Below are 25,173 nucleotides of genomic sequence, written 5' to 3'. Positions count from 1 at the left end.
CTCTTAAAAAGTGGAAGATGTGAGCTTGTACGTGCATCATCTACCTCACACAATCTGAACAGCTGCATGGATTTATGCTCAATTTTTATCCTCTAGGTGTCCCACAGATGACAGGACATCTATGCAGAGTTACAATAATGCTTCTGAAATCAAGTGCCTTTAGGGCCTGTTACAGAACTTGCCAATGCTTAACATCCTGCAACAGAGGCCTGTTTAATCCTGAAGTCCTTAAGAGTAAAGTTTCTAAAAAGTGAGCAGTTTCTACATCCCTGCTGCAGAATTTGTCCAGTCTTCATTGGAAGCCCATTGTTTCCTCAAAGTAGATGGCAAAGGGCTCCAAGAAATCCTTTTTATGAGCAGTTATGATACTGGACATAGTAGTGCAGCTGTAGCATCATGCATAATTTTAACACTTAATTAAATTATTCTTATTTGTCTCTAAAGAAAGTAGCTTTGTCTGGAGACCTCTAACAGTGAAACCCTCCCTTCTGCTGCGCTTACAAACCAACAGCTCTGTATCATCATCCCTAGGAAGAGATTTATCAGCTTTCAGTTCTTCTGCAATGCTGCAAAGCCTGTGGGCAAATGAAGTACCTCACCGAAACCTTCTCGGCCTTGTACAGCCCCAGAGAAAGCTCCCAAAGGCCATACCTTGGGGATCACTGAACAGTGAGAACTCGGCATCAATGGCACTTCGGGGAAATGAAGGCAGGCGGAGGAGGTCCTCCTGGAGCATGGACACATGGGACTGCTTGTGGGCAGTAGGTATTTTCTGCGTCAGGGATATCAGGAACAAGACTCGCCCCACCTCTTCCAGCTTGCGGGTGAACACCTGACAGAGAAAAAGAGACAAGGATCTGAATCAGTCTGACCAAAAAGCTCTTTACAATGTATATGTACCCTAGGTTCGCTTCCTCTTATGGGAGGGATGCTGCACTCGTGGCCCAGAGGATCCTGCTGAAATTCACAGGGCTAGTGCTGCACCCTTTGGGTAGAATTTACGTGACCACTGTTCTCCAGCCCAGCTCTGCAAAGATGGATCGTGTTTGTAAAAAAAGTTTCTAACAACATTTTCTATCTCAGCCTTCTGGAGGACCCTAAGTGGCTGTCAAACACTTTGCCATTGTGCCATGTGACGTTCTGTAGATTAATGTAATCTTTGCCAGTGTGAGCCCCAATGTGGCCAGAGGAAAACCAACTCCAAACTGAAAACCATATGGTTGGCAGTTGCTTTCTGCAAGGTCTTAAACTATAGTCAACATGAAGTAGGAATTGTTATCCGTCTTCCGGGATGAGGATGGCTCACATCTGACTGTAGAAAGTGTATGTATAGTTGCAAAAGCAAAGCAGTCAATAAAACAAAGCAGACCAGAATCTGTGTTATTGCAGAGGAGCAAAGTCCTCCTTGATTTGAGACAATCACTTCTGGTTTACACCAGCTGGGAAACTGAGTTCCATTCTACCAGCCTCCTTTGAACTTGTGACTGGTAGAACCAGCCTATTTTGATAGCAAAAGTAACCATGAGGAGCATGATCCTTCGTACTAGAAGCAACTGTCTTTGGAAGCAGTTTTGAGGCAGCTCTCAGCTACTGGGAAGAAGCTAAAACATGGAAGCATGTGGCTTAACATGTGACAAAGCCCAGCTTCACATGTCCTACCTTGCTGTGACCTTGCTCTGAAGTGCACTCAGCTCAGAATTGGGTGCTCAATCAATCAACAATAAAGAAAGTACTTTTCCATGGATTGTTGCTCTGTGGGCAGTGGCTACAGAGCTGCTTTCTTTGCTGAAGCTGGATGTTTTCCAGCAACATCTTGCATGATTACAGAGAGGCTGGTAGATGGCTGATATAAGTTTTACCTTACAAATATTTTGACCTCTCAGTACTCTAAATAGAAAAATGTGGAAAGCAAAATAATACCCTGACAAAACTGGATAGGCCATTTAAATCTTTTTGGATCATGTAGGATGCATCAAACTTATTCATTTCTGGGACACATCTCCTAGAACCAGAGTGAGAGTAATTTCTGTTAGAGAAGCAATCAAAATGATCCCAAGTAATTTCAGATTTTTATAGACTTTCTACTGGCAGATGCAGCACATGAAATATTTCCCTATTCCGTGCCATATACATATGAGACAGCATTAACTACGTTTTCCATTATTTTAGCTGGTAGTAGCTCTTAAGCAGCTTTATAGCTGCTTTTTATAACCACTTCTGATGATATTTTCCTACGCTCACATTGCTAGGGACATAACTACAGTAACTGTTTTTTCACTAGAATAATACAACTGTTAAACCCAAATGCATACTGTATAACCATATTCCCCCATCCCCTTTTTTATTTCCTGCTTATTACCATCCTCTGCAGATACAGCTAGAACAAAGTTCTTGATCTACATGCAGCACGAGTAAGGCCTTTAAAGGGAAAAGAAAGGTTTATTTATAGGGTTTGTTTCTGGGCAAAGGTGTTTGATGGCACAGTAAGATACCTGCTTCTGAATGAGCTCTTGACCCTTTTCTGGATGCATCTGCACCAGGTTGAGCTGGGGAGAAACGGACCTACGGAAAGGATAAATGTCACGGACGTAGGTCTGCCGGGAAAGGAAAAAAGTGTATTTTAAACAAATGTAATCATAACAGCATCAATCAACAGAACAGAACAGAATAAAAAGCCCTTTAGCCCTTTCTCAAGGGCAGGGGCTTTCAGACAGTGTCAGGCATCATGAAAGAGCATAAACAGAAGAGAAATTTGCTCTTTTCTATGAAAACTAGACATTAATGACTTAAGAGCAAGGGACTCGTCCTCTGCCTCTTCCCTCTTCTGTCAAATTCCAATTTTTCACCTCACACACAACTAAACACTCAAGATGTGGTGCTGACAGGACAGAACTCTGCGTATTTATGGGCTGCTTGTTTTCCTTTAGATAACCCTGATGTTGAAAAAGGGACAAGATGGAAAGAACAGTCACCTGAACCTGATCTTTGCCTTACCTTGTTGTAATGAATGAGATTCCAACGCTTATCCATTAAAAAATAATGAGAAGACTGAGTTTCAGGTATGTTAAAAAACTCCAAGCACTCCTGAAAAAAGAAGAAATCAAAACATTCTGTTACTTTTTAGTTGTCTTGTACAAAGACCACAACATCCAAACAAAGAATATCCATCTAATATAATAACATATAAAGGCACAAACCTGCATGCCTCAGTCAGGCTCGTACACTGTTCTGGTCTTTAATTTCTGGTTTTTAATCATAAAGTACCCGAATATGTTTGTGATAATCAAGGCATGCTGGTATCACAGTCCTGAAAAACGATGTTTATTATTTTGATGTCTTTATATCACCCATATGAAGACTCTATGAGCCAGATGGGTATTGCAGCTTCCATTTCCCTACTGTGTATTTATCAAGCTTTAGTCATAGATGATATGCAAGGACACTGAAGTTCTGATCCTTCAAATCACATCAAATGAGATGTGATTCCCATTAAAATTTAACACAGTTGAACAAACTGAAGGCTTTTACAAATCTGTTTCCGATGTGGCTCAGTTAAAGCCATCCAGGAAGTTTTTGGTAGAAAGGGAAAGTGATCTCACATTTCCTGGATCCCAGCATATCAATGTGGCTACTGAACCATCATATCCGCTCTGATCTTCATCATTCTGTTGTCTTTAGTGTTGATAAAACCAAACATTTAAATAATTTATGTATTTATTGAAAGTATACGGCAAATACCCAACAAGCTGCAGTATCTTCAAATGTAGTTGTATTTATGGGGTTTTGGCTGTGAGCTCAGAGCATTTCTATTATCCCTTCATATGGGATCCTTTTTCTCACAACCAAGCTCCCCTACAGGCAGACAGAAATGCCTGTGAGCAGAACTTCCCTCCCCAACACTGGAACAGGACAATCAGGCAGAATGGATTGCTGGCATACAGGTATGGCAGGTAAATATACTACTAAGCAGCTTGTCAAGTTCAAAAACTCACTCCTACCTTCAGAAGAGCCTCAAACTGTGTGTCCTCGTGGACTGGTAACTGCGTTGGGATGTCACACTCATTCTGTCCGTGCACAACAAGGGTTTTTGTGCCTAAAGGAAGAAAAGGAGTTAAGTCTTCCCTGGCCTCTTTAATTAACTCAATTTCAGGAGACTGCCCATGGAGGAAAAGTGATAGGTAAAATTCATTCCTGGGCAGGCAGGCAGCCCATGCCAGTCCTGTCTGGAATCTATTAGGCAGTGAGTGTTAGCATAGTTTCACACTTCCACAGTTAATGAGGAATTGATCTGTTCTTAAAGGATGAGATGGCTTTAGCAGCCACTGTCACTCTGAGGGAGGAACAAACCTAAAAGGTCAAATCTGTTTTTCAGCAAGGTATCTCTTGCCTGACTTGTGATGGCCAGAGTCCGAATGGTACAGTCTTACAGTGATCGTCCTGACAGCCTTTCACAGCCCAACTGGCAAGAATCTCTGGGTTGAAAAGACTGTTCTAATTCACTTTCCATTTGTTTCTTTTAGAGTTTTTAAAGTGGCTTTCTGAATCACTAGGAATTAGCAGTAGAATTTACTGACTAAACACTCAACTCAAGGAAAACTGACTTCCAATATGCAGCCATTTGTAACAGGCCTTTTACTGATCCAGTTCTGATGGATCTCCTTTTTGGTAGAGTGGGCCATGAACTTGGAAGTGAAGGAGATTCAAAGACTCATTTCCTATACCTGGCATCGAGGCAGTCACTAGCAGCTTCACTTCACATTGTTCCTTCTTCATAGTCTGTTTGAGGTCCTTGAAGAAGAGTCCTTCAACATAACCCACCACTTCCCAAAGGAAGGTAAGTGTGGCAGAAATGGCATCCATGCCCCACTCACATGGAGTCCGTACAAAATACATGATCAGTCCTACCTGCATGCAGTAAGTAAGAGGAATAACAGGTTGTACACGCAGAGCATTGTATAAACACAGAATATTGTTCTCTCTTTCTTCACTCAGAGGGTTAAACTTATTGAACATATCCTGAAAGTCTGTGCTAAAGAACAATCTGCCTGTACTGTTCTTCCTTTTTCTAGGGAGGGTGCAGACTGGGGGCAAAAAGTACTCTTGCAGCACAGCCTTAAAAGACATTGTAGATAAAGAAAAGGAAGAACCCCTGCAGTAAGAGACCTCCTATGCCTTCTGCTCTGGTGTGCTGCCATGTAGATACCTCAGAAACAACAGAGCGCTCCCTGGAGTAGCATACATCTTGTCTGCTTCATCTCTTAACTGCAGCAAATGCATTGACCCCAGTCTTGAAAGAAGCTGCTAGGTTTGCTCAACAGTACTCTCTAAGAGCAAAACACTTTCTGAATGAAAATTAAGTAAAATAACTAAAGCTTTTTAGGATCCTTCTGTTGGTCTACAACTCATTGTCTGTTGTTCATAAAAATCCAGGACAAATTGCTTAGAGGTTTAATCACACATTAGGGGTTTAATCACACATTACAGATTCTTTTTCCTCTCCCCATAAGGACTGAAAGGCTGGTGTAAGCCTGGTGACTTGCACCCACAGCCAGAAGCAGATATGAGCTATAGAGGAAAACTTAAGTACATTTATTTCCTTGCAGATTGTGACATTAACTTTTTAGCACACATGCAGGCAGAGGAGAGATTCTGGGCTGCACAGGGGACCCACAAGCTACTCACCAAGTAGTTAAAGAGGATATGAGATGTCTGAGCAGGAAAGTCTCCAATGTTCAACAAAAGCTTCCTTAACATATACATCAGCTCATCCTGGAAGAAAAGCAAATTTTTTTTTCTTTTCATCAAAAAAAAGGAGAATAGATTTCTCCCTTTTGTCCTTTCTGGGTTTGTTTCTTCCCATTTTTCCATACTCCCTTGTTCAGCTCTGTCTCTCAGGGCATGAATTAGAATTATATGCTTGTGACTGCTCCCACATATTGCAAAATAAGGCCCAGGGCACAGTACCTAGGCCAGTGTCTTTATGTTTTTATCTCAGAGAAGCCAGTACCTCCTGTTGCAATTTGTATTGACTGTAGCATCCTGATTCTGCACTCCTCTCCCTGTGATAATCCCTCTGATGATGATCTGTGGAATCCAGTTCACCTCAATAGCTGTGACTGCTGGGTAGGAGGTGTGGGCAGAATCAAACTGCCCTTCTTTTAGAGGCTGCCAGTCTTAAATGTAGACTAATCCATTTCCTATGGTGGTGAGGGGTTGTGGAGGGCACAGAATCTCATTGTCAGCTAGGGACAGGTAGATGGTATCATAAATATCTTCTATGGCCCTTGTCCTCATCCACAGCAGATTTGAGCTATGGGCACGGTTATGCACAGAAAGACCCATGCCAATGACACATCTGGTGATAGCTTCCAAGGAAATACACCTGTTCTCTGTCTTCTGTACTGGTGGTTGTGGCAGGCCTTTAAAGAGATAGCAAAACAGCAGACTGTGATAACTCAGAGGCCTCTGAGGCTAAACAGTGCACAGCTTTCTTCTCAAAGGTACTTAACAACCAACCTCTCTGCCCAGAGATACCCCATCCCTGGAAGTGTATAAAGCCAGGTTGGATGGGGCTTGCAGCAACCTAGTGTAGTAGGTGTCCCTGCCCATGGCAGGGGGTTTGGAAAAAGTTGATCTTTAAGGTCCCTTCCAACCCAAACCATTCTATGAAACAAAAGTGACCCTCTGAACTTGAATAAAAGGTTTGTGGACTATGGCTGAGAACTCTCAGGAATGGTGAGGCCACTGCTTGCTCAAAGAACCAAAGGGTCTGACCTTTCTCAGGTTTAATATTCATTCTGTAGTCAGTTCTTAGCTGGTGGCTTGAAGATGAGGGCAGTGATATTATTGACATCATACACCAAGTGTGCAGTTGAGAAGGTGGTATGGAGAGCCTTGTTGCCTTCCATCCAGTCAGAACCAGTATGCCTTTTATTCATAAAGCTTAGCCATGCACTGGGAAGTGGTCTAATAAGCCAGGGAGAGAGACAAGGACACCCCCATCTTTTAGGGAAAGCTGAAAAGAGTGGTGTGGGTGGAATCAATATTTAGTTAGACGAAAGGGTTGTGCTTCACTAAGCAGCTGTTCAGAGCTTGGCTTAAAGCAAGTCAGATTCTTAGTGGTGATAAATCAGCTGTGTCCCATTTACATCAGTGGACAATGAATGAGGCCAAATGATGACATGCTACTTTATTATAGCAAATGTTCTTCCTCTAGTGACACCAACAGATTGATTCTGCTTGCAGCTGTGCTCCCCTGCTCTAAGCAATTCATGCACCCCTGGGGAGAGGAAGAACATACCTGTCGATTGCTGATTGTGAGCTTCTCAAGGAAATGGCGCAGAACTGTAGAGGGGTCTTCAATTAAGCAGTTCCACAGGACCTGCTGAGCAACAGCACTTACTGTGAGAGAGAAAGGAAACAAGGTCAGAACCATCTCCCTCGGAAAAGCCTTGAACTGGTACACTGAGATGCAAATGTTCCTAATCTTCTACCACAGTTGCCATGTTTTGTACTGAAACACACAGGAGCCTCTTTGATGCACGAGGACTCCTGGTCACCAGTGCAGTCATCTCAATAATAATAATTTAATCAGGTCTAAAATCAGGTCTAATATTTGAATCTTCCCTAACTACTGATAGGACAGGACGCACTTCACCCCTGTAGTCAAGGAATAATAAAGAAATAACTATTTGGTTTCATAACTCCAGATGGACAAAAAACAGCAACTGAAAGACAAATTCATGTACTCTTGTGTTCATGCATATAACTTAACTTTCATGGTGATTTATTAAGTGATTTTATCTGGCACTGATGAGCAGTATTAGATAGTCATCAGGGAATTGTGTTGATGATCAATTCCCAGAAGTGCAATTAATGGCAATCCTGTGAAGCTTAACAACAACAGAGAATTATTTGTTATTTTTTTTCAGTAGATGGCTCCCAATCACAAAATGGCACATATATTATTTAGGTGGCTGACTACATCCACCCAAAACTGAATAGAAAATTTAACAGAAAGTTAAAGGCATGATGAGTGATGAGAAAGGAAGGAAGGGCAACAGTCCATCTGTAAACATTTGAGAGAAACAAATACAGAAAAATGCACTATTAATTTACAAATACATCACATATCATAACCAATATATTCAAGCTGTATATAGGTGGCTTTCCATCTGTCATAGAACAAAGAAAGGCTGGTGGAAATAGACCTCTGGAGGTCTGTAGTCCAAGCCCTGCTTGAAGTAGGACTGTCATCACGGCTTTGACTAGCCAGGCTCGATAACCCCTCAGTATGGAGAATCAACAGAAGCTGTACTGTGCTCCTGGTTATGGAGTTCCTTCTCAATTTCTTACCTCAACTTCCCAAGTTGTAACCTCTAAGTCAGTATTCCTCTTTTTGTTTCCTTTGCATCACACCAAACAAGCCCAGCTTCTACAGTGACTCCTCACAGAACACCTATATTAGACCTCTTACCATCCTGGTATCCCCCTCACTAAACCATTTTCAGCTTCTCAGTATTTTTCTTGAACTGGGGGCCCCAAAAGAGCAAAAAACCCTCAAAGCCAAATGCAAATCATGGAGGAAAAAAAGGAAAAACCTTACAAAATCACACTTCTATTGGAAATCTATTTTCAAAGAGTTTTGAAAGGAGTTCTGCCACACTTGAGCAAGAATCCCTTGAAGGTTAATCTAGATCAGTACCAGCTACTCCATCCTCCCGGACTTCTCCATCTTCCATCAAGTGAACAATGGGGAGCACTGCTGCACAGATGCATGCTGGAAACACAGCCTGAGGTGGTTGGGGCACATGATGGTTTGGAGTGTGTTCAGTAGTGTGTTCTTCATCTGCAGCAGTAAGAAGAGTAGAAGGGGAGTTAGTGGTATTATCCAGGCAGGTTATATAAGCATTTATGTTAGGGGCTGTACAAACAGTTCAAAATTATAGGCTGTCTGATCACTGTGCAAGCACGACAGGTTTACTGCTATCTCCAAGAAGAAACTGAACCTCCAGCCCACTTCTTGACCAAGAATTTTCATTGTAAATATACAATTTTTCAATTTACAGTTCTTTTTTTTTGTAGGCAACCAGTTCTAATGAAATCCCTTTTCATTACCATTTTTCAGCTAAAGGGTTCTCTGTGGCACTACTCTCCAAATGGAACATGAGAGGCAAGGGAAGACATTGTGACAGCAGGGGTGAATAAAGTAATGCAGGGCAGTAATTTATTATAAAGTGGCTCAAACTTGGGAATAAATTTGACAACAGCAAATGCCACAGCTTTATGGGTCAACAGGAAAGGCTTCCAGTGAAATGAAATCCTAGAAGAGAATACTCCAAAGTGAAGTCAACCCACCTTCTGCACTGACTGCAGACCGCACTGACCAGACAGAGCCACGGCGGAAGGAATAGTTCCTATGGGATGTACTGGAGGTGCAGGAAGGACTCACAGAGAGACGGCGGGAGGCCAGGTTGGCAACTTCTTCTACTGACAAAGAGAATAGGAAACGTCAATCCAGATCCAACTGACAGACTTTAGGAAACTTTCTGAAGAACAGCACTTACAACCAAATCATATCATTGAGAATTCAAGTCAGGTAACACTCAAGAGGCACAACTTAAAATCTATAAAGATCAGTCAGATAATTTGTTCATGCTTTGGAAACCAGCAGAACATTGTTCTGTAAGAGTGTTCAGTGTTTTGGTGCATCACACTGTAACTGAATCAGCTTTATACTTCTTTTCATCCACTCTCTGTTAACCGTCATAATTCCTTATTTTTTCTAAGAACAGGGATTTCTACTTACAGATTTCTTATGTATGCTTAGATCTGAACATCCCTGAACTCACTTAATGGCACATACATTGGAATGCCTTTAATGAAGTCTGTGCGCTCTGTTAGACTGGGCCAATGAAAATTCTCACCCAAAGACTAAGCTTTTCATGACTCATGCCACGTAACTTTGGCTATCTGAAAGTTTGGTACTGAGGCTGCTCCTGTCCCCTGGGCTTCCCTGCTAGTCACCATAAAAACAGAAATCTCCAGGGGCAATTCAGCATATCCTAAGGTACTGCCAAAGGGCGATTCCTCTCATCCTTTAATTATTTAAGAGTTAAAGTTAGGAAGGACATATTTCATTTCTAGTGTTGCATATTCTCATTGTGTTAAATCCCACAAGATACTGGGAGCTTTGAGATGCTAAATTGTGGCAAGTTCCACCAAAGGCGAGAGGAGATGGGGTAAGTGGCTTCATCACACAGTGAGCACTCAATACGCCCGAGGTTCTCTGTTTTTATTGCACTGATTTTTAAATACACTTTTTCTCAATGATTTGGACTCTTCCAACATGTGGATGCAGTTGTGATCTTTCCAATATTAACAATCAGTGTTTCTGGACACCACCCCCTAAGCAGTGCTGTGTTGGTGAGAAGTGCTCTCAGGTTCCTGGAAGCCAGTTCCTGGCCCCAGAGCACACCTTCTTCTTCCTGCTCCGAGTTGGGTGTGCAGGACGGCTCGTAGCAGGCCTCCTGAGTGATGGGGATGGCAGTGATGAGACTGGCTTCCCGGCCCAGGCGTTTCTTCTCTTCCTCCTGCTGCAGGTTCTTCAGGATATGCTCCGCTCGCTGATGGGAACGTGACACAGCTCGGGCTGAAAATGACTTCTGTTGGGAAGAAAAGAGAAGAAACACAGCCTGAAGCTGTTAGTTAAGATGCACACACCCTGATTTTCTGACAGAGACCTCTGACGTTTAGCAATTCAGTTTCTAAATACAAATCTGACCAGTGCCAACTGAGCAGATTCAGCAGGAGACTCTTCTTGAAGATATGTCTACAATGGTCTGTCAGAGAGTTCTGTTGAACCAACAGCTGTGTGCTCCTAAGATATGAGTTACTGTCTCTCACAGGGATAAGAGGTACAGTACAGTACCTCAGCAGAAAAGACTTATGACCACGTAGAAAATTCTGTGTATCCTACACAGACTATACAAGATTTTTTTTTCATATGGGAAAGACATTCTCAGAGTTTAGTCCACATCTTCAGGCTTCACTTCCCCAACATTGCTACAGAGAAAAAACAGTGCTTACTTTCATGATGTCTGCTTACCGACTGATCTTCATTTATAGGATCTTGCACACTCCCACTGCACTGAGGGACCCAGGGAGGATCAAACATTGGCACAGATGGCATACCCAGCACAGGAGAAGGCAGAGTGAAGTTTATACTTGGAGGAGGGATCTAAATAAAAACAAGAAAGACATTTTGTTAAAGCAGACTATTACTGTCAGTACTGTTAATTAAACATGAGCACAAGTACCCAAGACATTAATTAACTCTGCAAATTTTTCCCACCTCCATATCTCACTGGACCATAACACCACGTATGACATACATTTCTTCCTCCGATATTTCTCCTCAGTTGAGTCCACATTATACTTTTCTCATTTTATACAGGAGTTCTACACATCACCTCCCCCACTAGTGTGACTAACATTTTTTTTCTCTAAACAGCTTCAGGCAATTTCATAGCAGTTTGTCATTACATATCTATCCCACAAGGCAAGCTGTAAATGTCACCATTGTGCTTCATGTGTCTTATCTACCTTAAAGATCTGCTGTGCTCCCTCTTCCATCCTTGGCCACACTTGATATCTAAACCTCCAGAGCGTGTGAAATTTGAGAATGGCATTAAGTCTTTGCACTGTTTCTGGGTGATGAAATTCGGACATCAGCATGTCAGAAACGGCCTCTGGCACTTTCACAGCACACAGCAGGAACATGGCAGCTGCAGGGACAGAATATCTGATCATCTGGTTTTCTTAATAACATGTTTATATGGCAAGGAGAAATCGCAGCTCTGCAAACCCTCACCAAGAGAAACCCAGTCTTGGCTCCAGAAAGGACATCACCAGTCTAGCAGGCCTAGAGAAAACTGTGCTGCTTCATGAAACCAAGCACGTGTGAGTCTACCTTTTGGAGCCACAAAGCATGACACCTGAAGCTTGTAAATTCTTCTGGAAAACCTGTTTTTAAAAGAAAATATCCCTTTGATCTTCTCACTAAAAAAATCAGTCATGACTGGTTTAAAATAAGAAGCACCTCTTGAAGTAACAGGAGTTACTTACTAATTGAGTTCGGCTTTCAGAGATTCCAAGTGATTTCTGTATTGATTGATAAAGGCTGGTTTAACAGAAGTTCTGCCTTCCCCTTGGAGCAGGAGCCAGTGCCCCAGCAGAGGTCATCTGGCTGTTCATGGATAAAACCAAAATAAAGGTTCTTGGTTAAATGGGCTCTGTGTAATGATCACAATCTGCCCCCAAGAGAAAACAGTTACCATGAATTGTAAGACCAAGGACCAGCTCACAACAGAAAACAGCACAACAGAAGTTGAGCTGGCCCAGAGTTGTTTCAATGGATCATATTTGAATATAAAGAGACATTAAATTCCAAATTCCAGACTGATAGAGGCCAATTAATGCAGATGGCACTGAGGGGCACTGCAGGAGACAAAAACAGGGGAACAGTGTTGCAGTGGGAGTTCAGTGTGTGTCAGAGAATCCATGGCTTCTTTGACCAGTAGCTCACCACAGAGCACTGAAGACAATTTCTTGAGATTTGGTGGCTGTTCCTCCTCAGTAGAAAGAGGACGTTTGCCATCGCGTTTGCCTCAACACTTATTCAGAAGGTGCTACAGGTGAGAGCTGTGCTGACAGGAGGCAATCCAAACACTGCAGGAAAACAAGGCTGCTCTCTGACTGCCCAGGTCCTGCCTTGCATCACAAAGGCTCCCAGTGCTGCTGTAAATTGGTGGTGGCCTTCCAGTTTCACCAGCTCAGAGAACTTTCTGCTCTCTGGTCTTTTCAATGTAACTATGTCAAGTCTTAGTAGGACTGATGTAAAAGTGTGAGTTGATGCTGAAGCAACCAAGAAACAGAGCCTTGGGAGGGGTCAGCAGATGGTGCTGTGGTACATTAACACAGGAGTTCTTTTTATCTAGCTGCTAGATACTAACATCTGGGGGCTTTCAGGGTTTGACCTTGATGAATGTAATTTATACTTGGGCTGAACTAACTCACTACTGAAAAAGCTACTACAGACCCTCAAATTGATTTTAATCCTCCATTCAGGAACAGGAGAAAGAGTAAGATGTATGTCAGAGACTGTTTTGGAAGAGCAGCAAAGTTTCATCCCATTCCCTGTAAGCCATGCAATTTTTTTATTTGAATCATAGAATCATTAATGTTGAAAAGGACCTCTTCATTTTGCTCCTTTTTCTTCCTGTCTGCACATTTGACCTGGGAAAGGCAAAGGGGAAAGCACAGGGGAGAACTGTGGGCTGAAAAAGTGCACTGGTGGAACAGATGGAAAATGAGAGAAGCCTGGAGAACATGAGATGTGCAGTCAAAAAATGGACTTCAGGGTAGAATTCATTGTCATCTGTGGAAAATGAGGGATTGTAAACTGGATTGAAATGTGATGAAAAGGGGAGTGATGTCTGAGGAGCACTTCAAAACTCTTGCATTGTTAGCAGCTTTTGATAAAAATGCCTGTAATTTAATCTTCAGTGTAAGAACACTTGGGATGGTCCCCTCAGGTGCACAAATCTGTGGAAGGAGGCAATCTTTAAGCCATTTCCTTGCATACTGGGGGAGGAGAAAGGCAGAATTTGAAAGTTGTGGGAAATCAGCATACAAAGAAAATCGATTACTTTAATTTATGCTTTAAGTAAACTGTGCATTGTGTGTGAGGGATGTTCACAGTTTCTAAGACTGCAACTCATTATTTCTGAACGTCTGCCATTAGCATACACTGATTATGAGTGTTTGGACAGGACAATAAGACTAGAAAAGACCTCCTGAATCACATCATCTCATCCCCTTCACAAACTCCTAAACCGAAGGACATTTGCTCTCTTTCTGGTGGTGAGAAATTTTCTGTTTTCAAGGTGGAAGAGGTCATAAAAAGTTAATTCTCATCTTTATGCTACCATGGCTTAAATACTTCTTTCTCCCTGTCTGGTCTGCTGTAGTTATGGAGAGAAACAGTATCAATTAAATAAGTATCCTCACCATACAGACCCTTCATTCCTCCTGCTGTCCTAGCAGCCTTTCATTGCACCTGCCCCATGTAAATGTCTTTCTTCAGTGACCAGAATCATGCACGGAAGTACTGTGTTCTAGGTAACTGTACATTTTGCTTTACAACAGCCTTAATACTTTGAATCTCTAATGAAATACCTCTTCTGACACAATCTGACTGTGTTTATTGTTCCACAGCTGATCGTTAGGTCAGTTATCTTCTGGCCAAGGGATATACTCTGAAACTAGTTCATTTCCAAGGGAAAGATCCAAGCTCACGAGAGAAAAATTCTCATTACTACTTTGCAACAACATAATCTTACACTTTATAGTCATAAATTTTATCCCTGGCGCAAGACCCCAAGTCTAGAGCTACGAGCTCACCAAAGGAGTTTTACTTTAAAAATATACAAGGCTTCAAAAATCTGCCTGCCGATTTTTTTAGATGAGCCCTCAGTTCTTTTAACTCCTTAAGAGAGAGCACATAGGAGAAAAGCTGCACACATTTTCTCAGAGGGTACTTCTGGTGGTAAACTCTAGGAAATAAGAGTACTTGACAAAAGTTTAAAGGGTAACATTCAACCAAAATAAAGCATTCCACCAAGCATTGACTTAGCCAATGCTATCACATAGAACTTAGCAAAATCCAGCCCATCTGGGCCCAAGTGACCAAAGTTACCTGTCTCTACTAATAATTTCCATCAGGGAACATACAGAATACTTTAGTAAACTCTGGACAGACTGTTTCCTCTGCCTAGAAACCCAGCTGAACATAGATGCTGATTTTGATGCTTTCCAAAGATCCACCACAACCAGGTGCTGAGAGAGATTGCCCTCCTGGTCCTTCTGGCCAACTCTTTTGTCCAGAGCACAAAACCACATGAAGGCCTATGAAAACCAAACAGCCCTCAAGAAACCCTGGTGGCATTCAGATTCCTCCACTGCAAAGCTGCCTTGCAAGGTCCTGTGGTCTGCTGCAAGCTGTGCAGCCAGGGCAACCATCCTAAACGGTTTTGTTCTCTTACCTGCTGCTCCAGCCATGTGCTCATCCACACTGAGCAGGAGCTCCCATGCTGCTGGCTGAATGTCCCCATACATCTCTTCTGTGAGGATAGGAGCTGCCTTGATTAGCAGTGACAAAGGTGCAGGGGAGAGGCTCATTACCTGCAACAAACCGAGCCAAGCCTTAGGGCTGAACTGCGCAAACTATCCACAGGGAACAATACATGCAGTAATTTTACCCGGTCTTGCTCTGCAGATTACCCACCAATTACCTCTAGGTTCAGCCATTTCAGATAATGCTCCAGAAAAGAACATTGCTTCTGGCTACATTGAAAGAGCAGTGTTTGCAACCCAGTTCCTAGAGCCTTTTGCTTGTCCCTCACATCACCAAAACTCAAAGAGAAGAAAAGGAAAGCCAAACTTTCCCAAGGTAGTGTACATGGTAGTGTACAAGGTAGTGCTGTAAATGGACAGGTTGTATTTAAACAAAATTGCGGATTTTCTACATTTTTAAAAATATTTCCTCCTTTATTTTTTGTATCCCCAGCTTTGATGCATGTGTCCCTATGGAAAAACAGAGATGCAGACTGTGATTTAACGAAGCTAAATGTTTAAAGGATTCTTTGACCGTGTTACCTTAAGAGGTTTAAATTTACCATTTCTCAGATGGGGAAAACATGTAGGGCTGAACTGACTGATATTCAGGAACAGGTCTTCTCATGGGCTTGGAGATCCATATATATTTTCCCTATTGTTGCAGTCTAACCTGACACCTAAGTATCACCTTACATAACTATCATATGGCCTAGTCAGTACCTGCTGCCTGATGTATTTTAGCATTCCAGAGTCCTTCTTCCCTTCCAAGTTGATATCAATCACCCTCTTTTTTAGAGAAGGAGTTCTCAAGCACGACTTGTCTGAGCACTGGAAGGAAACGAAAAGAAAACTGAGTTCGCATTTAGATTTCCCAAAATGTGGAAAAGGAGATCAGGTACAAGAGGAATTTCCATACACCAAAAGCCATCTGGTGCCAGAGTTGTAGCACAAAGCACTCTTCTTTGCTGGCAACAGACCTAGTATCAGTGAGACGACATATCCAAATTTCTTCTCTTTTTAACAATGTTTTCCCAATAAAATGTTAAGGCAGAAGCCAGTAAGTCAAACAAAGAATGTGAATGTTGTCTGTGTAATCTTCACAGGCAGCACACACAAGTATTTTAGTTAAGCAGGTTAGAGGCAAAAAGTCTAAATTTCCCCTGCAAGAAATTACCAATGGAAGTGTTTAGTGAGCACAACAATGATTCCTCTCATAGAATCACTGAGGCTGGAAAAGACCTCTAAACCATCGAGTCCAACTGTTAACTCAGAACTGCCAATCCCCCACTAAACCATGTCCCTCAGTGCCAAATCTACGTCTGTTAAATACTTTCAGGAGTGGCAACTTTACTACTTCCCTGGGCAGCCTATTCCAATGCTTGACAACCCTTTCGGAGAAGAAATGTTTTCTAATATCCAACTTAAACATCCCCTGGTGCAACTTGAGGCCATTTCTTCTCATCCTGTCACTTGTCACCTGGGAGAAGAGGCCGACCTCCACCTCACTACAACCTCCTTTCAGGGAGTTGTAGGGAGTGATGAGGTCTCCCCTGAGCCTCCTCTTCTCCAGGCTGAGCCCCCCAGCTCCCTCAGCCTCTCCTCATCAGACTTGTGCTCCCAAGCCTTCTCCAGCTCCATTGCTCTTCTCTGGACATGCTCCAGCACCTCCATGTCTTCCTTGTAGCGAGGATTATCAAAAAATTAAAAATTATGAATTGCTCTCCTGCAGTGAGGTCTGTACAAACGGTGCCTGTGCTGGTAGGAAACCTTACTGTCTCCCAAACTCTTTTTTTTCTTTGCTTAAAGGCTTTGATGATTTGATGGATAGTGAAATGTGTATCACTATCTTGCAATTCAAAGTGGGAGATGAAACAGCATGCAGTGTTCTTCTGCTATCTTTCATGAACACTGCCAGATGCTTATCCCCAGCCTGCCTTCTGTAGAGGAAATGACTGCCTCTCTTTTTAAATAAGTAAGTGATACACTACTTTTCTACGCCAGAGGAAATATATGAGGGTTTCAGTTTTCAGGAAAGTAGAAACATTAGCTGCTGTTTCACCTGCCCTGTGCTTTCTTCCATACAAACACCCTTCAATTTTCTACTTTGACAGGAAATAAACAATCTGCTGGGTAATGAGAAAACATTATGAATTTGTCTCCTCCTCCATCATTTGTTGCGTCCAGGGATGATAGCCTCCTCATCCAACTAAAACCTTCATGAGAGTTTCATGAACTTTTTTGTTTTCAGTGTTACTGCAAAGTAGTCTAATGACTCTGCCATTGCAAGTATTCAGAATGACTGTAGTTTGCCTACTGTGGTCCAGCTGTTCATATGATTAAGTCGGTGCTTGGGTGGGCACTTTCCTGAAAGCAGAAATGTATTTCCCCTGCAGTTAGAGGCGCAACTTATATGACTAAAAAGGCATAATGGTTCCTGCTGAACTGGTCATTAAAAGTCCGTCACTAAAGAGACTGTAACATTAAAGACCAATGTATACAATTCTTGGAACAGCCCTGAGAGCTCAGATCTAAAAGAAAAAGATTACATGAGATGTTAACAAGAATTTCAAGAGTGATTCTTACTAACAGATGACAAAAACCATGAAAAAAAAAGAGACTGGACTCCACAGGGTGATAAGTAGAGGCCATAAAAGACCATTAAAATTAAAGTCAGGTTTTAAAGCTTTTAAACTACCTCATCAACAACTAAGATTCTCTCCAATCAATACAGATTACATTCCTTCCATAATGTTAAATGACTTAATAGCTGGGGGTTTTTCACAGCAAAGCCATGTTTAGGAAGGGCTGTGTTAATTTTTTCATGAAAGAACTGTATGAATACATCAGGCAGCCTTTGAAGGTAATTACGACCTGCCCAGACAAACCCCAAAACATTCTGCTTTTTCCATTTACTCACTTCCTTTTGTTTTTTGCCTCTTGCCACATTGTTCAGCGTGGTGTTTTCTCGCAGAGAGTCCACTGTGTCTCCATACAGGAGTTTGATGGCCCGGACGAGGCGAGCACAGGAGCGGCTGTGATGGAGGTAGCAGTGTGGGTGACAGTAGTCAATATGGGTACATATGAAACTTTGCTGGTTGCATAAAAGGATCATAACCTGGAAATTAAAAGAGCATAATTATCTACAGAAAACGGAGTTACACAGGCAGGCATGGGGATAGTCAAGCTAACTTTTTCCACAGCCTAGCTGGGGAAGCATGAAGCTCAACACAGTTGTTTAAAAAGTTATGTGTGTTTATGCAGAGCTCCATGCTTACATGGGGTTGGCAAACTAGCTAGGCGTGGCTGAAGAAACATTAGTGTTAACAAAGTTAACAGAGCGGCTGCAGATGTGTATGTTTGGCTGGGGGCAAGATAAATGCTGAGGAAAACAGTACTCTCTCAGTTTGCAGAAAAGCTGTTGTATCACCACTCTGAGATGAGAGCTTGGATTAGAAACTGTCAACTAGTTAATTGTCATAGAGGAACAGCAGCTCTCTGTACACTGCTCTTCATGTTATACGCAAACCCAGCCTCTTAGCAGCACTCTGAGGAAAACACACAGGCATCCCCAAGCCATTCACACTGTAGGTCTTAACTGGCCTTTATGGATCCCACAACCTTGTTCAGAAATACCCAGAACTGCCACAAAGAATCTATCCCACCTTTTCCATCCACTTATGGTCTGTGCAGCTGTAGTCTGCTGGCTCTCTCAAGTAAGGCTGCCACATCATTCTCAACCCTAAAATATTTAAGTTTCTAAAAAGTCAGGAGCTAAATTTAAAACAAATCTGTGCTATGTATGTTGGATTCCTGTGTTTGCTTGCCTGTTCTGGCCTCATATTATTTTGGGGCCAGTCAGGAATAACTCAACATTTGTATCAATGTGCATATAGTGTAAGTCTAATCAGCATTGCATAGCCTCTAGCCAACCTGAGTGGCTGACACAGAGTGAGGACACTACGCTCCAGGCATTCAGGTTTCCTGTCCAGTCGCCATCTTCCAAAAAAAGAAAACTGTCAAGAACTGCTTCTGACATCAAAGCCTGTTCTTGCCCACTCCCCATAGGAATGGGGCAGCTGAGAGCAGACTGTATGAAATACTTGGGAGAAAGAGTGGGATATCAGCTCAGTATCGGCAGCTGTCTTTCCCAAAGGCAACTCTGAAGTCACACACCTTTGCAGGACACAGTCAGTCTGTGCACAGCTAGTCAATCCAAAAACAATTAATCTGTGCACAGTGAGTCAATCAAAAGCATGTGCACAAGGACACACTGACTGTACTACTCCATCACAGTGTGTCATGAGGCAACAGAGGTAGATGTGTGCAGTCCTTGGATACAAGCAGATTGAACGGTGTAGACTTGCACAACTGACTTTTGGCAAGTCTAAATTGTGGATACAGAGACTGCCAAAACGGATGTCTTAGACCCTGCATGACCAAACCACATCTGCACTGTTGTATTCCCTGTCTGTTGGATAGAGTTGGAACTACACAAGGCCCTGTTGGGTTAGACAAGTAGCCTCTAAAATGCCACTTTCCAGAAACCAGGAGCCCAGCTCACACTGTAGTCCATTCTGCTGCTCTCCCTGAACTACCCACTACTAGCCATGCTGAAGATAAGATACTGAGCTAATGGATTTTTCAGCTGAGGAAGCATGGCTGTTCCTGGACACCTAGAGAGAAAGTTCATTTCCCCTTAAAAATTAAATATATGAAATAGACAGAGGGAGCAAGATAAAAACTTTCTGGGTTTAGTCCATTTTAGAAATGGCAAACAGATGATTTCCAAAAGTCGCACCTTACTTACACTTTAGATCCTTGATGCTGTATGGAGAAAGCACAGACTGTGATCTGGTTACAGCCAGCCAGCACAAAGGTTTTCCTACTGAAAATGCCATCCTTGAGAACACTACCAGTGACTTGTACTTACATGCAGCCACGACATATTCCGATGATAGTTCTCCTCCATGCCTGTGTTGCTCAGCACCTCGGGTTCAATGCTGGGCTCGCTTGCGCTCCAAGGGCTCCCTTCTTCAAAAGAAAAATACCCAAAAGGTGGTTGTTTTTAGTGTTCCCTATGTGCTTTAAGAGTAGCGGCAGCACTTGTAAGCCAGGACAGCCTTGTGGGAACAGACCAATCCTTGTATCATGCTGGCTTGACACTTACAAGAATCATTTGGACTTGGCTCACAGGCCATCCTGTCAGTAGCAAACATTGCTCCCTCCCCACTTTTTTTTTTAATTGAAGGAGAAAGGATAATCAAAAACCATCAGAAACAAATTCTTTGCACCATTCAGATGCTGGAAATGGTTGGTTTAGTGATCTGCATTGACTGGGCTCTGTGGTTAAAAACGCCAACAAAAATCCAACCAGAAGAGGTATCCAACTGGAAATGCCAGTGGGCAAAGTCCCTGCTAATTGCCCATGGGAACTGCTAATATCATGGGGATGAAAGGGGAAAAAAATCCTGATTATAGCACACTAGTTCTGAAGAACTCAGACAAGGGAGAGATTTCTCTGGGAACTTCACTGATTCCTGTGTTTCCTCTAGCCATTTCATACCCTATAGACCTCCTATAAAACTGACATTAATGCTGTTAAGTGTTGGCTGGAGATGAATTCTGGTTTATCCTTTCTTTCTCCTCTTTAAGTGAACTGTGACTTGCCAAAGTCTAGAGAACAGGCAATCTCACTCTCCATGTTCACCTACTGAAGCATCTTCTGGGTAACATAAAAATGACCATTAAGTTTGGGAGGTTATTTCAGCTCCAAATGTATCCACAGTTTTTGGTTAACACTCCTAGCAGAGGAAGCCCCTTTAGTTCAACTGTGATGGAGATTTCTCACAGCAGGATGCACATTTGGTTTCCATAAGATACATGTATGGATATTTATCTTTTTAAGACTGAGGAAAGCAGCTGTAAACTGTAAAAATAGATATATATGCCAATATGTAGAAATACAGCATGTAGCATTTAGGTGTTATGTTCTACATATAGGAAGATATATTTTACATGTCATATGACATGCCTATGGCATCATATCTGATATAAAATATGAAGTGCATGTCCATATATATATATATACACCTATATATATATATATATTTAGCCAATCTGTTGTTCATGTAATCATTATATCATATGATTTAGGAGTATGTGTCTGTGCATATATACACAGGCACATGCTTCCCTAAAGACAGCAAGTGTTTGGCTGGCAAGCACCAGCATTCCAAGAGTTCATGCTCTAACATGGAGCGCTGAATTGACAAACTGTGCATGGAGCTGATGCTGCACCCAGGATCTGAGACATGTTCCTCCCAGGCCCTAGTCCAGGAAGTTTTCTGAAGAGGACTCTAAATTTTTCCTAGCCTGCTGGGGTGGGGGTCTCTTGCCATTTCTAACTCTGCTGCAATCACATCAAGAGTTTAGGTCCTGCCTATTGTCCCCTCCCTTTCCACCCACTCGTCTAAGTTACCTATATCAGTGACAGTGTCCCTGCTGTGGGACAGCTGCAGCTCCTCATTCTCAGACTCTGAGTCCTGCCGTGATAACTTGGTGCTCTTTAGGCTGCCGGCCCGGCGAATGCTGGAAAGGGAACCCCCCTTCTTCACCCGGAAACTGCGGGTTCCTTTAATCTGGAGCAAGCGGGAGCCTCCTATCCTGATCTTCCTGCTGGGAACTGTATTAAAAGAATAAAAGAGGACTTTTTTCCCCTTAATTTTTCCCCATTTAAAAAAGAAAGAGATCCTGGCCCTCCCCTCCCTCCCAACCCTTTGCTGCCAGCCTGTATTGCAGCATCTTTTCTTCTACCAGGGAATGTGGGGCCAGAGGCTTCCTCCAAAGCCACCGCCAATGCAGCTCTGTCAATCAGGCAGTAAAGATGCTTTACAGAAATGTGTTCAACATCTCATTTCCTGGACATCTGGTACGTCACCTTTGGCCTTGTCTGTATTTGGAATTAGCCCTCGTTCAACCACCAGCAAGTAGAGTCATCTGCTCTAACAGAAACCCAAAATGTGGACAAGGAAAACCTACGATTCACACAAATCTGAATCAATTCCTGCCAGGAAACAGGATCTACCCAGTGGATGTGAACTATAGTTTTCTTTGCCAGCCCTTGGGGTTCACATTAGTGCAGGATCACCTCTTGCTAGGGATAGATGGCTGAATCCCAAGCATGAACAAGGCACCATGGACAAACCTACTTTACCATGGGCCTAGGTTCTGTAAACATCACTGAGCTCTGCAGTAGGATCAATTATTTATTCATACAGCATGTGTGACTGCAGAAGGGTAGTGTGCTTCATGAGGTCAGCATGGAAGACTTCTTTGAAGTAAGATTTGCATAAGTCCATGTCTCTGCATGTTACTCTTCGTCATTAGAATGCTTTAGAGGAAATGGGAGCACGTAGATCCTCTCCTTCAGACAAATCAGCAACTTTCAGGCATTAACAACATCCATTGACACTCTGCATTTTTGATGAGCACACACATGAAATGGTTCAATGTTCAAAGCACCAACCGTTTGCACTTTCATTCTCCTCTTAGTTCAAAGGCAGTACATAGCAATATGTCAGTCCAAATGTTGCAACACTCAGTCATTTTACTGCAGATCTAATCAGACAAGGCCACATGTGATCAATTACCTTTTTGTGTGTGGTTGGGAATGAATGAGATACAGCTTTTTGGATATCATGGGTAAGCAAAATATTTAAATAGAATTGTATTTTGGCTTCAGGAAAAATCAAACACACTTTTACTCCCAAGAATGCCCCTAATTCCTCCAAAACCAATTCCCATTCCCATAACCAGTGGCTAACGTCCTGGTCGCAGACAGCTGGAAATGTTTTAAGAGCTACTCCTCAGTCCTCATGAATCAGGTGGGCAAATCATTGTTGAGTGACCAGAGAATCTCCCTCCAAGTGACCATGCTGAGTTCCTTAACAATCACTACTGTTTGAATCACGTTCAGATCAGCCTCCTGAATACCAAACCACTTAAGCTTGTAACTTGTAATTGCGTTTTGTGAAGTCTGCAGAATCCCATTTTGGCACTCAAAGAGTACATACGATCCTCTGAGAACCTTTATCTACCTAGCTGTATTATCTGTATTTCAAACCTACCTGAAGCGGATTCTACACAGTAAACTCGTAGCTTTTGGATAGCTGCTAAGCCATGCCTGGGGGGAGCAATGAGAGCAAAGTTTTTAACACTCCGAAAAAAAAAATGAAAGGAAACAGATTAGTACTCATCAAAGAGGTTGAGATAAAGAAACCTGTCACTGCAGGCAAGAAAAGTTTAGTTACATTCACACAACAACATTTTCCTATCTAGGAAAGTGTAGATTATGAAAGGTGCCTCTGCATCTATTGCGTTTGGCCCAGGTGGATCCCCAGAAGAATATGCTGTGGCCAAAGAAAAGAATATAATTATTGTAATTTTAAACTATAACATTATCCTGCACTTATTTAGCTTCTAAAATATTGGAATTAAATTTTTGCTATAGTAGGATTCAGCCTTCCTACTACAGTCACTCTTCCCATGTCTACAGTGCAGTAAAGAGGCAGCTTTAGTAAAGGAAAACTACATGACAGCTTAGGGAAAAGGGAAAATGGAAAAAACCCCAACTAAAATTGCAAGAAAATGTAGTTTAACAGAGGCCAGAATAAAGAAAGTTAATACTATATTTGCAAAAATAACTCAATTCTGCATTATGCCTGCAGCACAGTAACATGTGCAGGAAAAGCAAAGTCAGCATTGTCTCTGAGAAAAATAGGATAGTTAGAGACTGGCCACCAGCATTTTCCAGCAGGACTGCATGCTTGAAGGCATTCTCCTACTCAGGTAATATCCCAGTGGATGGAACTGCTCCCTGAAAAGCTTAAAAGTGGTTTCAAGTAATTGTCATAACTATTTTCAAAAGAAACCCAACCCCAAACGCAAGCTTTTCCTCATCTAAATAGGTAAAGACATCTTATCCCACTCATGTTACCTTATCAGACACCCCATAAGGCTATGTGCTTCTCTGGGCTGCCAATATGCCAAGGATACACAAAATGAGCATCAATTTATCCAGCCCACCTTTCTTACGTGGGTACCTAGCTGTCTCCACAGAAGTAACTGTCCCCCCGACACACAATCTTGGAGAAAGTTTTACACTGTGCAAGCCTTGGAAGCATTTCTATTATTTTCTCCAGAGATTGTGGCAGGGTCACAGCTGAAGACAACACAAACTTTATTTAAAGCCCCCTGAAGTCAATAAAAACTCCTCTGAATCATTAATAGACATTATAGTTCCTAGGGGATAACGAGCCACAGACCCCACCATTTTCAAATAATCATCAAATGTTTATCCTTTTCAAATTATCATCAAAATTATCATTCAAACATCTGCACCTTTAAATGGCTATTATGAGACAGAATGTAAACAGTTCTAGAAAAATTGTTAGAGAGAGAATCATTTACAGGTCTGGCAGTTTAGTCTCTAATTGCAAATACACACGATGACTGTATATTGTATTGCAACACTTGTACCATCAGATATTATGTGAGTTTTGCATGAGATGGCTCAAAAATGGAAACGACCTGCTATTCTCAGTAAACACAGTGAGCTTGAGGTTTGCTTGTACAGTATACATATGTTGGTAACATCAATCTGCTAGCCATCAAAAGCCACACAGGTGTGCATTTTTCATGTGGTAGCAAAGAATTCAAGAGATCAAGTGATCAACCACTAATTCTGTGAGATGCCATGACTTCCAAACTGGTACAGATTTCCACAGAAAGATACAGATATTCCCTCCTATCTGTGCTTTCCCCAAAATGAAAAATTGTAATCAGAGCAAAAAACAAACAAGAACATTTTATTTTTAAAGTGAATCAAATAGTGATACTTGTCTCAGCATCCCAATGAGAGACGGTTTCAAACAAGGAATGATCCTTTTTAGCAATCTTGCAGTGCTCTCAATCGGTTTCAGTCATAGCACTATTTTA

The 25,173-nt window shown here is 42.2% G+C and overlaps 1 protein-coding gene across 16 annotated transcripts in view; it reads right to left on the bottom strand.

Moving 5' to 3' along the window:
- Window positions 1-25,173, bottom strand: part of UNC80 (unc-80 homolog, NALCN channel complex subunit) — a 121,090-nt gene that overhangs the window by 40,073 nt on the left and 55,844 nt on the right. For 11 of the 16 annotated variants that reach the window (XR_004358087.1, XM_032693554.1, XM_032693553.1 and 8 more), the window contains 17 exons: window positions 21,656-21,859; window positions 20,108-20,208; window positions 18,095-18,292; window positions 15,898-16,005; window positions 15,105-15,243; window positions 11,605-11,786; window positions 11,108-11,239; window positions 10,478-10,664; window positions 9,358-9,489; window positions 8,705-8,848; window positions 7,301-7,401; window positions 5,683-5,769; window positions 4,722-4,905; window positions 3,999-4,093; window positions 2,995-3,084; window positions 2,493-2,594; window positions 652-832 (listed from right to left, as the gene is read on the bottom strand). Coding sequence is in view for 15 of the 16 variants with exons in the window: in XM_032693554.1 (XP_032549445.1) it covers window positions 652-832; window positions 2,493-2,594; window positions 2,995-3,084; window positions 3,999-4,093; window positions 4,722-4,905; window positions 5,683-5,769; window positions 7,301-7,401; window positions 8,705-8,848; window positions 9,358-9,489; window positions 10,478-10,664; window positions 11,108-11,239; window positions 11,605-11,786; window positions 15,105-15,243; window positions 15,898-16,005; window positions 18,095-18,292; window positions 20,108-20,208; window positions 21,656-21,859 (2,367 nt within the window). In the remaining variant the exon portion in view is untranslated. The remainder of the gene's footprint in view (window positions 1-651; window positions 833-2,492; window positions 2,595-2,994; window positions 3,085-3,998; window positions 4,094-4,721; window positions 4,906-5,682; window positions 5,770-7,300; window positions 7,402-8,704; window positions 8,849-9,357; window positions 9,490-10,477; window positions 10,665-11,107; window positions 11,240-11,604; window positions 11,787-15,104; window positions 15,244-15,897; window positions 16,006-18,094; window positions 18,293-20,107; window positions 20,209-21,655; window positions 21,860-25,173) is intronic. The other 5 variants (XM_032693549.1, XM_032693550.1, XM_032693552.1 and 2 more) reach the window with 2 other exon arrangements.

This window comes from Chiroxiphia lanceolata, chromosome 7 (genome assembly GCF_009829145.1).
Source record: "Chiroxiphia lanceolata isolate bChiLan1 chromosome 7, bChiLan1.pri, whole genome shotgun sequence".
NCBI classification, from domain to species: Eukaryota; Metazoa; Chordata; class Aves; order Passeriformes; family Pipridae; genus Chiroxiphia; species Chiroxiphia lanceolata.
This window is presented reverse-complemented; position numbering and strand designations above follow the sequence as displayed.